Genomic DNA, 13,891 nt, shown 5'->3' with positions numbered 1-13,891 from the left:
CCTCCTTTGAAATCGACTAACCCCCACAAGTCCCGCCCGTGCTGTCGTCCAACGGCCAACCACCCATAAAATATATGTGCACGGATATTTTATATGCAAGCATGTCTACCTCGGCTCCGCCGATTGCCTAGGAAAGAGACGAGGCTTGGTTGGATGATCCATCATAAGACCACGGTGAATGCCTCAACCTCCCCCTTCCTGTCTCAGAAATATACAAGTACATAAGCGAAATTCGCCCAATTGTATTTGAAAGAGCGACAGTGGTAAATATCTGGGAATTATAGATGGTCCACAAGGATTCTACTGGATCGCACGTCCAAATACAACGGGATATCGAGTCAAGGTTTGGTCATTTTGAAAATGGGAAGAAATATTTGGTCGTGGGTTATGAATGAGGTTATTGACACATAACTGGAGTGAAGATTATTCTTGGATGAGGATTGGGATTATTTTATGCTGCTATTTCTTTGCTATTTCAACGTCTATGCCAGTCTCTGTGAATGTGTGCAGTGATCCGGACAGTCACAGATTCATCCCCGGTTAATGAGAGGCCCGTTACCAGATAGCCGGCCTCTCCAGAAAACCATCGTCTGCTCCTTTTACTAAGTGGATTGAGAACAGGGCAACTTGAGCTGTGTTCCTGCCAGATTTTCCAGTTGCATGGGACTGCACTACGAGACTTTTTCAGACCTGCTGTTAGCGATGCGCTGGATTTAGGATCCAGTGTACCGAGGTACGCGTGGAAATCTGTGTTTCGCGCATCAGTTCCACAACAAATTCCACTGCCCGCAATGGGGTTGAAGTGAATCGGACAGTGCCCTCGCTTACGCAAGATCCATTCCGAAGCCTGATAACGGAGGGGAATAAGTTTCTGAGGCTGGTGGTGCCCACCTTCAAGCTTCAATACCTTCTGCCCGCCGGTAGCAAAGAGAAGGAGGGATGAAGGGATGTGTAGAGTTGGGGTAGGGCTGAGCAGGGATGATTGAGAGATATGTACAACTGAGAGATATACACAAGCCAGCGCCAAGGGAGCAAAGCTGGTTCACGCTAATAGTCTGAAGAAGGGTTTCGGCCCGAAACGTCGCCTATTTCCTTCGCTCCATAGATGCTGCTGCACCCGCTGAGTTTCCCCAGCAATTTTGTGTACCTTCGATATTCCAGCATCTGCAGTTCCCTTTTGATCACGCTAATATTTGTTCAGTCAAATCTTTTAGTTTTAACCGCGGAAAGAAGTGGAGAATATTTAGATTAAACATTGCACTGTGGTTCCCAGGCACACGCCCATGCGAAATAAAAAATACTAATGCTGTTTCTTTGCAGGCAAGACCAACAATCTCTGCTTGGTGATTACAACCTCTGCTCAGGAGGCGGTCTTTGATTGTCTCAACACGATATGAAGTCCATTAATTAAATGATATCCTATAGTTAAACCATTAAATTAGATTAACTGAAATGTTAACTGTTAGCTGTGTGTCTCAGGAGAGGTATTCAGGATGTCGGGATTCTTTCTTGTCCAATTGTATTCAGGAGCATTACAGTACATACACACTGCAGCAGAGCCACTGTCGTGCCGCTGCCGATCGGAACGCCTGTTGATGTTTAATAGAGAGTAGAGTGTTTAATTTGTTCATGATATATGTATTTTTATTTCTATTTATTTTTTACTGCACACTGAATGGACACTGGTTGAGCAACGTTTTTTTGTTTCCTCTGGGTATGTGAGTACTCAGGAAAATGACAATAAAGATATACTATACTATACTATTTATTTTTATATCTAATTGCATCACTGTTTATCCTCCGCTGCCGTTCAAGTCGCGATTTCTGGTGCTTAAAACAACTCAAAATACAACGTGGAGCTATTTCATGGTGTATCAAGTTGCGTGAAATTATTGAAACTATTGATATTAAGCTAAAAACGACGAACTAGACAAAAAATATTGATTTGGACAAATGGTCATTTGAACCTCCCACAAAGCCGCTCTAATACTGAAACCCCAATGCGCTTTTAAGTTATAGGCCCTGCTTTAAGAATCTAATCTGGACATTACCGGACATTGCCGAAATGTTAACCCATCTAAAAAGAACATAACCTGACTCCATGCATCCATTAATATGGATTCTTGTCTCTGTGTTAGAAAACGATCCTTTTTCTCCAGACGTGCTGCCTGGCCCGCTGAGTTACTCCAGCACTTTGACTATTTTTCGAAAACTGCTCGTCTGACCGGAGTAATCGCCGCTGTCAGATATTAAAATACATAGCGCATTTGAATGTTGCATTTATTCCTTGCAATATATTAAATATTTAAAATGGAAATAAGTGTGGCCATATTGAATAACTGATAAAATTGTACAACATTTACCAGCAAGAATAACAATAATCAATATATTTTTAGGAGGATATGTTAAAAATGTAATTCCTGTGCTAATAGTAGATGTCCAACTTCGCTATTCATCGCAGTAACTGAAAAATCATTATTTGTCTTATTGAATGAGTTTTCGGAGTAACTCCCTTCAAACTCCTCTCCCGCATAGTTTTCGCATAGCGTGCGTTTTGCTTTGCTTGTAATGGTCTTGACTTGCCCTTTCGCTTCTTCCTTCTTCCATTTCATCCTCCTGTTTTGGAACCAGATTTTGACGTGCCTCTCGGTGAGATTCAACAACGCGGCGAGTTCCACCCGCCGGGGCCTGGAGATGTACTTGCTGAAGTGGAACTCTTTTTCCAGTTCCAACAGCTGACCCCTGCTGTAGGCCGTTCGAGTTCTTTTGCTTTCATCCCCGTCCATCGGGTGGCTGTTTCCTGCAAGAAAGCCAGATATTCACTGAAAACAAATAACTTGATGAAGCTGAAAAAGGCTCACGAGCCGAAAAGTCACATATCCATCCATGTTCTGTGGAGATGCCACCTGACCGATTGACTTACTCCAACAATGTGTGTATTTTTATTGTAAACCAGCGTCTGCAGTTCCCGGTGTCCAGTTTCATGATACCTGCAGATTGAGCAAAATAAAAACACATTTCTGGAGGAACCGAGCGGGTCAGGCAGTATCTGCAGTAAAAAACGGACAATCTTTCGGGTCGGGACTCTTCGCCCGGTGTTCTTCGCTCAAAACCCCTGCTTTAAGAATCTAATCTCTTTGCATTAATGTAATCCATTTGTAGCGAATATCGTATTTACACTGCATGGAATAACCCAGCACAATTCTCACCGAGTTTCCTCATTGATTCACCTGTGGCCCTGATCAAAATCAGCTTGTCTTTTCCTTTCTGCACTTCTGCATCTATTCAAATGTGACGTTTAATATTTTCAAGAAAGTTGCTATTTTGTTTTGATCAATGCCATTCTCACGCTACCTGCAACAACTGGTATCGTGCAACATAATGCACCCGCATCAAATTCTCAAACTCTTCGCTATCTATTGTTATAGTCATCCAACAACTAATGACGTCGAAGAAGGGTCCCGACACGAAACGCCGATTGTCGACTGTTCAATTCCTTTTATGCCCCTGTCCCACTTAGGAAACCTGAACGGAAACCTCTGGAGACTTTGCGCCCCACCCAAGGTTTCCGTGCGGTTCCCTAATGGTCGAAAGTGGTTTCCGCTTCTTCTGCAGGTAGTGGAAGGTAAGACCTGCAACCTCCGGCAACCACCTTCAACTAGCATCGCAACGGCTTCGACTAAAAAATTACCGATTTTTAAAACGGCAACCTATTTTTAGTGTTTAAGAAGGAACTGCAGATGCTGGAAAATCGAAGGTACACAAAAAAGCTGGAGAAACTCAGCGGGTGCAGCAGCATCTATGGAGCGAAGGAAAAGGGCAACGTTTCGGGTGGAAACCCTTCTTCAGTCTGACCATTCGACCATTAGGGAGACTGATAAAAACCTCCGAGAACCGCACGGAAACCTTGGGGGGCCTAACATGTTGGTTCCCTCCTGCTTTCCTGCTTGTTGATCTGCTGGTTTCTTTTATTCAAGATTCCAGCTCCTGAAGTCCCTTGTGTTCCTGACCAGTATGCAGATTTTTTCTAAAATGTCCACATTAACAATTGTTGTTAATACGGTTTACTCTCTGACATATATCGCATGGTATTGTTGACATATTTATTGACCAATATGTAAAACTAGTAAGATATAATTTTGTATCAATTATGCAATGAAATTCAATTATCTATCCGAATCTATCTGAAGAAGGGTCTGGACCCGAAACGTCACCAATTCATTCGCTCCATAGATGCTGCCTCGCCCGCTGAGTTTCTCCAGGATTTTTGTCTACCTTCGAGTTTTCCAGCATCTGCAGTTCTTTCTTAAACAATTATCTATCTGTTTCTTTCAAATGCAATTACTTATTCGCGTAAAGTGTATTTCACGTATACTGATCTCTGAACATGGCATCCATTTGTTTATTTAAAAGATTGAGAGGTATTTTCCCCTTGAGCATTCACCACGTAATCGCTCAACTGAATCTAATCCCAGTTCCACCTTGGTTTACTTTTATAAACATTGGATCCTGACAATATCCCGATTTTTCCCCATTTTACTTTCCTTTTCCGCTCTCGTTCAATTTAGTTAATAATTCTATTGATTATATGTTAATATGCAAGTTGTGCTCTCGTCCCTGAAGTTGCTTGATAATAAACGCGTCGTGAATAATGTTTTCCAGGTAATAGTGTATACGATAACGGTAAATTCTAAGGAATGTGTCTGTAAGTGAAATTGTGCCGACTTCTTCTCTGCTGATCATCAACAGTTGCCCCTGTCCCACTTAGGAAACCTGAACGGAAACCTCTGGAGACTTTGCGCCCCACCCAAGGTTTCCGTGCGGTTCGCGGAGGTTTTTGTCAGTCTCCCTACCTGCTTCCACTACCTGCAACCTCCGGCTACCACCTGCAACCTCCGGGAACCGCACGGAAACCTTGGGTGGGGCGCAAAGTCTCCAGAGTTTCCGCTCAGGTTTCCTAAGAGTGTTGAATAATTCTCAAACTGTTTTATAATAAACACGTGCCTACTGCTCTTTTTCTGAATCTGACTAAGTCGGAGAATCAAATTTAGACAAATATTTCTTTAACATGTTTTTGCCAATTAATCATGAGTTCATTTGAACCGCACTTTGCCCTCGACAGAATTGGTAATGTTGGTTAAATCTACTCGTTCTTGTATTTCAGTTCAAGTTGAACAAAGAAATGTTAACCCATCTAAAAAGAACATAACCTGACTCCATGCATCCATTAATATGGATTCTTGTCTCTGTGTTAGAAAACGATCCTTTTTCTCCAGACGTGCTGCCTGGCCCGCTGAGTTACTCCAGCACTTTGACTATTTTTCGAACACTGCTCGTCTGACCGGAGTGTTCGCCGCTGTCAGATATTAAAATACATAGCGCATTTGAATGTTGCATTTATTCCTTGCAATATATTAAATATTTAAAATGGAAATAAGTGTGGCCATATTGAATAACTGATAAAATTGTACAACATTTACCAGTAAGAATATCAATAATCAATATATTTTTAGGAGGATATGTTAAAAATGTAATTCCTGTGCTAATAGTAGGTGTCCAACTTCGCTATTCATCGCAGTAACTGAAAAATCATTATTTGTCATTGAATGAGTTTTCGGAGTAACTCCTTTCAAACTCCTCTCCCGCATAGTTTTCGCATAGCGTGCGTTTTGCTTTGCTTGTAATGGTCTTGACTTGCCCTTTCGCTTCTTCCTTCTTCCATTTCATCCTCCTGTTTTGGAACCAGATTTTGACGTGCCTCTCGGTGAGATTCAACAACGCGGCGAGTTCCACCCGCCGGGGCCTGGAGATGTACTTGCTGAAGTGGAACTCTTTTTCCAGTTCCAACAGCTGACCCCTGCTGTAGGCCGTTCGAGTTCTTTTGCTTTCATCCCCGTCCATCGGGTGGCCGTTTCCTGCAAGAAAGCCAGATATTCACTGAAAACAAATAACTTGATGAAGCTGAAAAAGGCTCACGAGCCGAAAAGTCACATATCCATCCATGTTCTGTGGAGGTGCCACCTGACCGATTAACTTACTCCAACACTGTGTGTATTTTTATTGTAAACCAGCGTCTGCAGTTCCTGGTGTCCAGTTTAATGATACCTGCAGATTGAGCAAAATAAAAACACATTTCTGGAGGAACCGAGCGGGTCAGGCAGTATCTGCAGAAGGAAACGGACAATCTTTCGGGTCGGGACTCTTCGCCCGGTGTTCTTCGCTCAAAACCCCAGCTTCTGCGGTTTCTCGTGGCCCGGCAGTTTGAGGTTTCCGTCCCGAGTCGGGATCTGTTTGCCGTTCACAAAATTCAATTCTCAACTCGAGCACTTGAAAAATGAGTAGGATGGAACTGCAGAAGCTGGTTTACACCAATGATAGACTCACAAAGCTGGAGTAACTCTGCGAGTCAGGCAGCATCTCCGGGTAAAATGAATAAGTATTCGTATTCCTTTTATCCAGAGATACTGTCTGGCCCTTTGAAAAATGAGTTCTTGACTATCAAAAATCGACCATTTTCTGGAACATTGTCGAGAAGTGAGTGATAGTCAAGAACTCATTTTTCAAAGGGCCCAAAACATTCTGAAATTCTCTGACGCGTTAATTGACTTTGAACTTCTAAATGTAATTGTAACTCGTCTTATTCTCGCAAATCATAATAATACGTTAACCAATATATTTTAGTCGGAGGGGAGGGAATCGCCTTAATTGCGGAATCTGGTCCAGTATAGCCGGAAATGAAATACACCTATCTATGTCCTCCGCTGATGTTGCCTGGCCCGCTGAATTACTCCAGGACTTGGTGTTTTTTACAATAATGGGATCAGAAACATCACCAGAACCATGGGTGCTCCATCATGAACCTCGGATATATAAAGTAGCGCAGGTTGCCCAAGATATATTAAGGACGCTGATGGACAAGTACTTATTTCCTGTGCGAGATGTTGGTAGTTTCGGGAAAATAACATAAAATTGCTGAAAATTCCTTCCAATTGCGGTCATTGTTTTGGTCTTCAATGCCCTTTTACTTGAACAACAATTTTTGAAATTCACTGGAGTCCTTGAGAATCAATTAGTCATCCAAACAAGGCATTTCTTCGTTGCTCCTTTAGTAACAGATGCCCTATCGATACAATTGCCCTGAGAACATCACGGAATCTCAAGGTTCCAGGGGATTCAGAAATTGTTATGCGCAAATAAAATCCTCAGAAGACTCAAGTTTTCCCGAAAATTGTAGTAGGCATGGGACCCCAAAAGCCACTATAAAATTGTATGATTAAATACAACTCTAGAAAAAAAGCTACCATGGGTGCTTGAATTGTGTGTCCCAAATCCTTCATCATAAACACCGAAGAAAATTGAAACAATAGGATATAAAATGGAACATAGCTTGACTACCCAAAGCCTCTTTGTTAACAATTAAGTAAGATCGTCATTGATTTGTAACATATCGCCATCTCCCTGCCCTCTTACCGTATTTCTTAATTTCTAGGTTTAATAAATATATGTCCAATTTAATATTAATGTTGGATTGAAAGCCAGTGCCCTTTACAAAATAATTTATATCTTCAAAGGACTTTTGTAACTCGATACATGATACAGTAAATCGTGAAATTAAAATATTTTAACAGAACCTAAAATCTAAAATAATCTTATTTTTAGCGCGTCATTAACCCCTCTTCTATTCTCTTGTATTTAAATATTAAACCACGTTTTTTGGCACCGATAAACTGGTTACTGCTTTATGCGGTGCCTGGTCAGGTAATAAAAGCAAATAAGGTGATTTCCTTTCGTTGATCTTCACCAAGGTAGGTGGATTGGGGCGTATAAATATTGCATTCTCTAAATGTATGCGTTGCCATTTCAGACCGAAGATTGGAGATGTGCGTGGATTTGTTTCCCATTGAGTGGTGTTGGCATTTATCTGTGGGAAGTTTTGTCCTTGGAGGTGTCCATTAAGAAATGTTGGAGTTTATTTCTAGCACAGATTAATATCATTTCATTTCGACGATTTGAATTTTTTTTTTTGTGGATTTGAAATCTCCTTACATTAAGACAATGGGTATTTACTCCAATATATATATAACTCATATACACACACACATGTATGCATATATATATATTAATTAGCAACAATTAATTAGCATATATATATATGCTAATTAATTGGTGCTAATTAATAGAGCACAGGTATAAAGATTTAAGTATAGAAATTATTTTGTTTAATACTGTAATAATATTTCCGTGCACCTGGCGAATGCAGACGGCCAAAATCAAATGCGAGTTCAGCTAAATTTAACCAGAGTGCCTGTTAAGTGAGACTGGTTACTAATTTGTACTCTCTGTCGGCATGGATGTTGTGGGCCAAAAAGCCTGTTGTTGTCATGTGTAATTATTGTCACTGTTATATTGCTTGTTTTAATCATAATGACCCATTTTCTATTGATGATCGACGGCATTAACTTCTCGTTTGCAACCCGTCTACTTTACATTCTACGTTTGATTTAAACTGATTTAAATTTTGGTCTTCACATCAATCATTCCTTAATATGTAATTAAAAATCACTCTATATTATCACCTGCTGAGAAGAAAATTCCTACGAAATGGTACATTGTAAAGTAACTATATTATCCATTACCATATAAATCCCAGAATTTCTGCACAACATTTCTCGAAAGAAATGCGCAGAGACGGGGAATTGATTTTTTTTCTTGCGATAATAACATTTATGCAATTACCATGTCGTAGAAATTTGTGTCAACAAATTCACGGTGAGCATAAGTGCCACGATAAGCCTCCAAATAATTAAATGTGTAGGAGAGTGGGATTTCGGGCCCACCCAGCCGCCTTCCCACAGACGATTCGCAACGTTGTGCATTTTCGCCACTCTAATCAAGGAAGGGGTGAACGTCTACGGTAAAACGCTCCAGAAAGATAGAGCTGTGACATTCCTCCTGGATGATTCAGCCCCGATTGACCATTTCCCACGTTTCTTGTTGCTTCGTTCCACCTGCATAGCAACCGTCAAATTCAACAAGTAACCTTCGACATATGCCGGGCGAATATGCTTGGCTGCAGCACAGGCGTTGTCGAGCTTTTAAATATATTTTCTATCCAGGATTAACAATGGCCTTTATAATTCGAGGGGGGGAAAGGAAGCACTTGATTTGCCACTGTCATGACTTTGAATTGATTTTTGGCTGCACCTATTTGGGGCGGCACAGAGGCGCACCTGCTAGTTGTGCTTCACAGCTCCAGAGACCCAGGTTTCAATCCTGACCTCAGCTGTTGTCTGTGTGGAGTTTGCACCTTCTCACTGTGACCGTGTGGGTTTCCTCTCGCATCCCAAAAGGCAATCGGCCTCGGTTAATTGCCCCAGGTATACAGGGAGTGGATGCGAAGCTGGGATAACATGCAAGTATGTGAACTGGTGATCAATGGTCGGCTTTGACTTGGTGGGACGAAGGGCCTATTTCCATGCTGTGTCTCTAAATTAAGCTATCGTCGGGTGATGAATATATTGGAGTGTGCATTCTTGATTACATTTATGTTTTCTATGTATACCCCAGGGATGCGTGGCCACACGCAGAAAGATATCTCACGCAATGGACGCACTTCTTTAAACGCGCGATGTAGTGATAACATTTCTCAGTAAAATTATCATATACATTATCTACGAAAATGTGTGGGTGATTATTATGGTTAAGAACTTTTGACATTTCGTTCATTCCTCCTACTAAACACAAAACGTACTATTTGATGATCCTGTAACCGTACCTGCCCACTGATCGCTCCAAGCATAGGCATGCGATTTAGTATTTTTCATCCAAGGGAACGGGTAGCGCCCCTGAGGTTCACGGTTATCCGCGTACTCGGCGTTGAGAAAATTCACCTGGGGAAGGTGGCAAGAGTTCAGATCTGCCGGACTGCCGTAGGGGGTGAAATCCGTCAAATTCTGCTGGTTGAAATCGCCCAAGCACGACCCGAGGAGAGGGGGCTGCGGATTCCCATCGTAGATGCAGGCTGGTGGATCTTGCGTGTATTCCAGTCCCTGGTATTGGCAGGCACTTTCGAAATAGTCCACGTCGCAATCCATAACTGAGACGCGTTCTAACATCTACGTAGATCGTATGCTCACACCTGGTCACAAACTCTCTACCTGGTTCTTTGTCATGTGATTATTTGTCAGTCAACTATTGGCGGGTCGAGAACAAATGAGCGTTTGCTTTTCTTAGAAAAATGCAATGCATCTTATGTGAACCATAGCAATAGGGAACAATATACCGTGATAATAATCTGGCTGAGTTTCTGTACATCCGCTTGTTTCTACTGCAACTATCTAACTCTTGGAAAATGGTTGTAAAGAGCAAATAGTAGAATCAGAATTTGTATGCAATGAGTTCGAAACATCAATTGCACCGTTCCAATGAACTTTGGACATATTACATCTGCAAAATAATCAGGTAAGAGGAGATATAACGTACTGCGGTATATTGTATGTTGATATGGAAATGCGTGGGTGGGCATGTACATATCACACGTGTTTGACATATACGTTGAAATCAATGCCTTAAAAAAGAGGAAATCAAGCAACAGAGAAAATAGAGGCTGGGGTAGTAGGCATTGCGAGCCTGCACGTCGTTCTATGCGTTCATGGTATATTCTCTATCTCTATAACATATTCATGTTCTTCCCCCCACTCTAATACAGCCCCAAACCCCTGGATGCGATTTGTGTCGAGAAATCTGCCCCTCCCATCAACTATTCAGAGATTGTTCTCCACTGTTTTTCCTGGTAATATTACAAATTCATCACTGAGAGAAGAAATATCTACCAATATTTCATATTCACCAATATCTCGGCACGGTGGCGCAGCGGTAGAGTTGCTGCCTTACAGCGCTTGCAACGCCGGAGACCCGGGTTCGATCCCACCTGCTTGTACGGAGTTTGTACGTTCTCCCCGTGACCTGCGTGGGTTTTCTCAGAGATCTTCGGTTTCCTCCCTCACTCCAAAGCCGCACAGGTAATTGGCTTGGTAAATGTAAACATTGTCCCGTGTGTGTAGGATACTGTTAATACGCGGGTGTCGCTTGTCGGCGCAGGACCCGGTGGGCCGAAGGGCCTGTTTCCGCGCTATAACTCTAAAATTTAAAAAAATCTCGCCTAATATTTTATCGTCTGTACAGAGATGGTGACCCTCGGTGTAGACACCCTCCTCTGCATACTCCCCACATCCAAAGTGTATGCATAATAACAGGGTCATAAGACTCCAAACCACTTAACCCTGTTTTTTTTCATTCAGACTAAAAAAAAATAAAAAATAAAATTTCTTTATTTATATAGCACATTTTTAGTCAACTTGCATTGACCCCAAAGTGCTTCACATAATTACATCCACACACACAGGCAAAGGTGGGTGAAGTGCCTTGCCCAAGGACACACACAGGCAAAGGTGGGTGAAGTGTCTTGCCCAAGGACACAACGACAGTATGCACTCCAAGCGGGATTCGAACCAGCTACCTTCCGGTTGCCAGCCGAACACTTAGCCCATTGTGCCATCTGTCGACTAGAGTTTGTTCATTTATCATTCCATGCATGTGCACATTTAGTTGTAATTATTCGGTTATTTTCTTATTCTTTCCACAATTAGGAAGATAATACGCTCTTATCTTCCATCACAGTGCACTGTGGTAGATGTTTATGTTAATTTTAGTGTAGTTGTGTGTCTTGTTGCTTTTTTGGAATGACTGTGCAGCAAATCAAATTCCTTGTATGTTTTTACATACTTGGCTAATAAATTAATTACAATTACAATTAGTTACAATTACAATTACAATTAGCGTTTTATCGAGAGTGGTTAGATTTGCCTTCTCCAGCCGGTAGTCATTCCGCAAACTCTTCATCAATTTAACTTTTTTAAATGATTATAAAAGGCAAATGATTCAAACGTATAAAATAAAACTATCCTTTGTATTAACATTTATCCTTGGTATGTATTGATTTCCAAATCCATTGCTTCCAAGCCATTTAGTAGGTTTAAGTGCTGATGGCAGGTTTGTATGTCCTCAGCACGGTAGCACAGAACAGGAACATTTACAATGGATTAGAAACAGTTTACAATAGCAGCCTTGTGCCAATTGTTGATTTACACAAGCACTCGACTGATTAATAGGGTTTTATTTCTACCAGTGACCTCTGTTCAACACAACAGATAGATTTGTTCCCTCCACACCCTGTACCCCACCCCACCAGCACACTGAGATTGTGAAATAACATTGCTAATCAAGCTATTACTTCTGGTGCCATTCACTGTCAGTTTAAGAACACGCCTCTCATTGAACTAAAGTTTGGTCTAAGGTATTCTGCCGTCGTGGTGAAGGTATTGATTTTCTCCAGTTTATTCTGTATCCTGTGTACACAGTAGAAATAAATGACCTTTTGACCCGCTATCAGGTAACAAACTATAGGTTGACTTGGATACCAAAGCATGGTGGTATTGAACAAAGATTATCCAGCAGGAAAATAGTTGCTGTTTTCATGTTGTCTCCCCCCTATTTGTTTAGAAATGCTACCTGAACCTGTTTCCGATATTTAATTTTAAAAAAAGAATGTAAATAATGTTTAACAGTGCATTTGTTGGAACTCCACACGTATATATTACAATAGTGCATCATTTGAAAAACAAAATGAATATCCGTGGAAATTACAGATTCTGCCACGTTTGGTCACTACCAAAATTCTTGGCTTACACTATCAGTGCCGAGTGTCACCTCTTTGACTCCTTCACAATTCAAAACCCACCCACCCACCCTTTCAATCCCTACCTCTCTCTCACTCTACCTCTCTCTCTCTCTCTCTTTCTCTCACAGACACACAGGAATGTAATCTGTGCCCTGGATTGTAGCTTTGGAAAGGAGAGTCAGAGATGTCGCACAATGGGTGGTGGAGTTGGGGGCGGGAGAGTGTTAAGAGGTTTCATTTATTATAAATATTTATATTTATAGCAACAATATTTCAAAAGGGCAACATCACATAAAATATGTATGGATTATATCATGTAGTTTATTTCCGTGCAATTGTTGTCATCCTCTGATGAATAAAAAATAAATAAATAACTTCCCTGTGGAGCATTACATTTTAAATGCTCGCTCAACAATATTTGATATAGTTTTTATAACATTTTTTGAAGAGCAAGGTAATAGCTACTACCATAATCGGAGGTATTAAATGGTAGCGTTCTTGAACTGACATTAACGCATCTTTGTGTAAGCAAGCTCAACTTCTGAGATCTTAGCAAAAGTAAAGAAAACTCGTGCATTTGCATGAACTTTGTTTTCTTCGTGGGCACTTAAAAAATTGGAAATAATTTATGTGAGCAGCCTTATCACCTTCATGATGATAAGGCTCATCTTCATACAGAAGATAGACATGAAATGCTGGAGTAACGCAGCAGGCCAGGCCTGCTATATATTAATCTATATGTCCGTCTGGAAATGTGTTGAAATCAGTTAGGAAGTAATTCAGAAACACAAATTCAGCCTTGGATGGACAAGGGCTGCACAATCTCTGGGCTGCTCTGAACAAGTGCATCGCTGCATGCTGGGAGGCACCATGCACTGCACCATGCACTGCACATGCTCAACGCGGGCGCACCATTTCAATTGATTGAAAACGCCAGAGAGTAGAGACTTTACCTTAACTACTCCTCTTCACCCCCCTTGCTTCCTCTAACATACTGCTTAAAACCTTTCTTAATGGCTATGTGTTTGGCCACATGCTCTAATATTGCTATTCTTCTGTTTGGCGCTATTTTCTTTATTACATCTCTTGTGAGTTGTATATTTTTGCAATGTTAAATTAGATTAGTTTATTGTCAAACACAGAAATTCCTTG

At 41.2% G+C, this 13,891-nt stretch overlaps 2 protein-coding genes across 2 annotated transcripts; both read right to left on the bottom strand.

The window, feature by feature from the left end:
* Positions 1-2,331: 2,331 nt before the first annotated feature.
* On the bottom strand, positions 2,332-2,921 carry LOC116977921 (pancreas/duodenum homeobox protein 1-like). Its single transcript, XM_033028808.1, has one exon. The coding sequence runs from the start codon at positions 2,784-2,786 to the stop codon at positions 2,406-2,408; it is 381 nt and encodes a 126-aa protein (XP_032884699.1). The 5' UTR covers positions 2,787-2,921; the 3' UTR covers positions 2,332-2,405.
* Positions 2,922-5,592: 2,671 nt separating this feature from the next.
* Positions 5,593-10,248, bottom strand: LOC116977906 (pancreas/duodenum homeobox protein 1-like). The gene is made up of 2 exons (XM_033028784.1): positions 9,776-10,248; positions 5,593-5,915 (listed from the first exon to the last, which is right to left on the bottom strand). Exons 1-2 carry the CDS (start codon positions 10,113-10,115, stop codon positions 5,593-5,595), a joined length of 663 nt encoding a protein of 220 aa, XP_032884675.1. The 5' UTR covers positions 10,116-10,248.
* Positions 10,249-13,891: the final 3,643 nt, after the last annotated feature.

The sequence above is a fragment of the Amblyraja radiata genome, chromosome 1, assembly GCF_010909765.2.
Source record: "Amblyraja radiata isolate CabotCenter1 chromosome 1, sAmbRad1.1.pri, whole genome shotgun sequence".
Classification (NCBI taxonomy): domain Eukaryota; kingdom Metazoa; phylum Chordata; class Chondrichthyes; order Rajiformes; family Rajidae; genus Amblyraja; species Amblyraja radiata.
Note: the sequence above shows the minus strand (reverse complement) of the source record. Positions and strands in the feature narration are given on the sequence as shown.

What these genes read in the sequence shown, in the direction of transcription:
- LOC116977921 (XM_033028808.1), bottom strand. Translation starts at nt 2,786, where the DNA reads ATGGACGGGGATGAAAGCAAAAGAACTCGAACGGCCTACAGCAGGGGT.
- LOC116977906 (XM_033028784.1), bottom strand. Translation starts at nt 10,115, where the DNA reads ATGTTAGAACGCGTCTCAGTTATGGATTGCGACGTGGACTATTTCGAA. An exon ending in TTGGAGCGATCAGTGGGCAG is followed by an intron (nt 5,916 to 9,775) that starts GTACGGTTACAG and finishes GCTTTCTTGCAG; the next exon opens with GAAACGGCCACCCGATGGAC.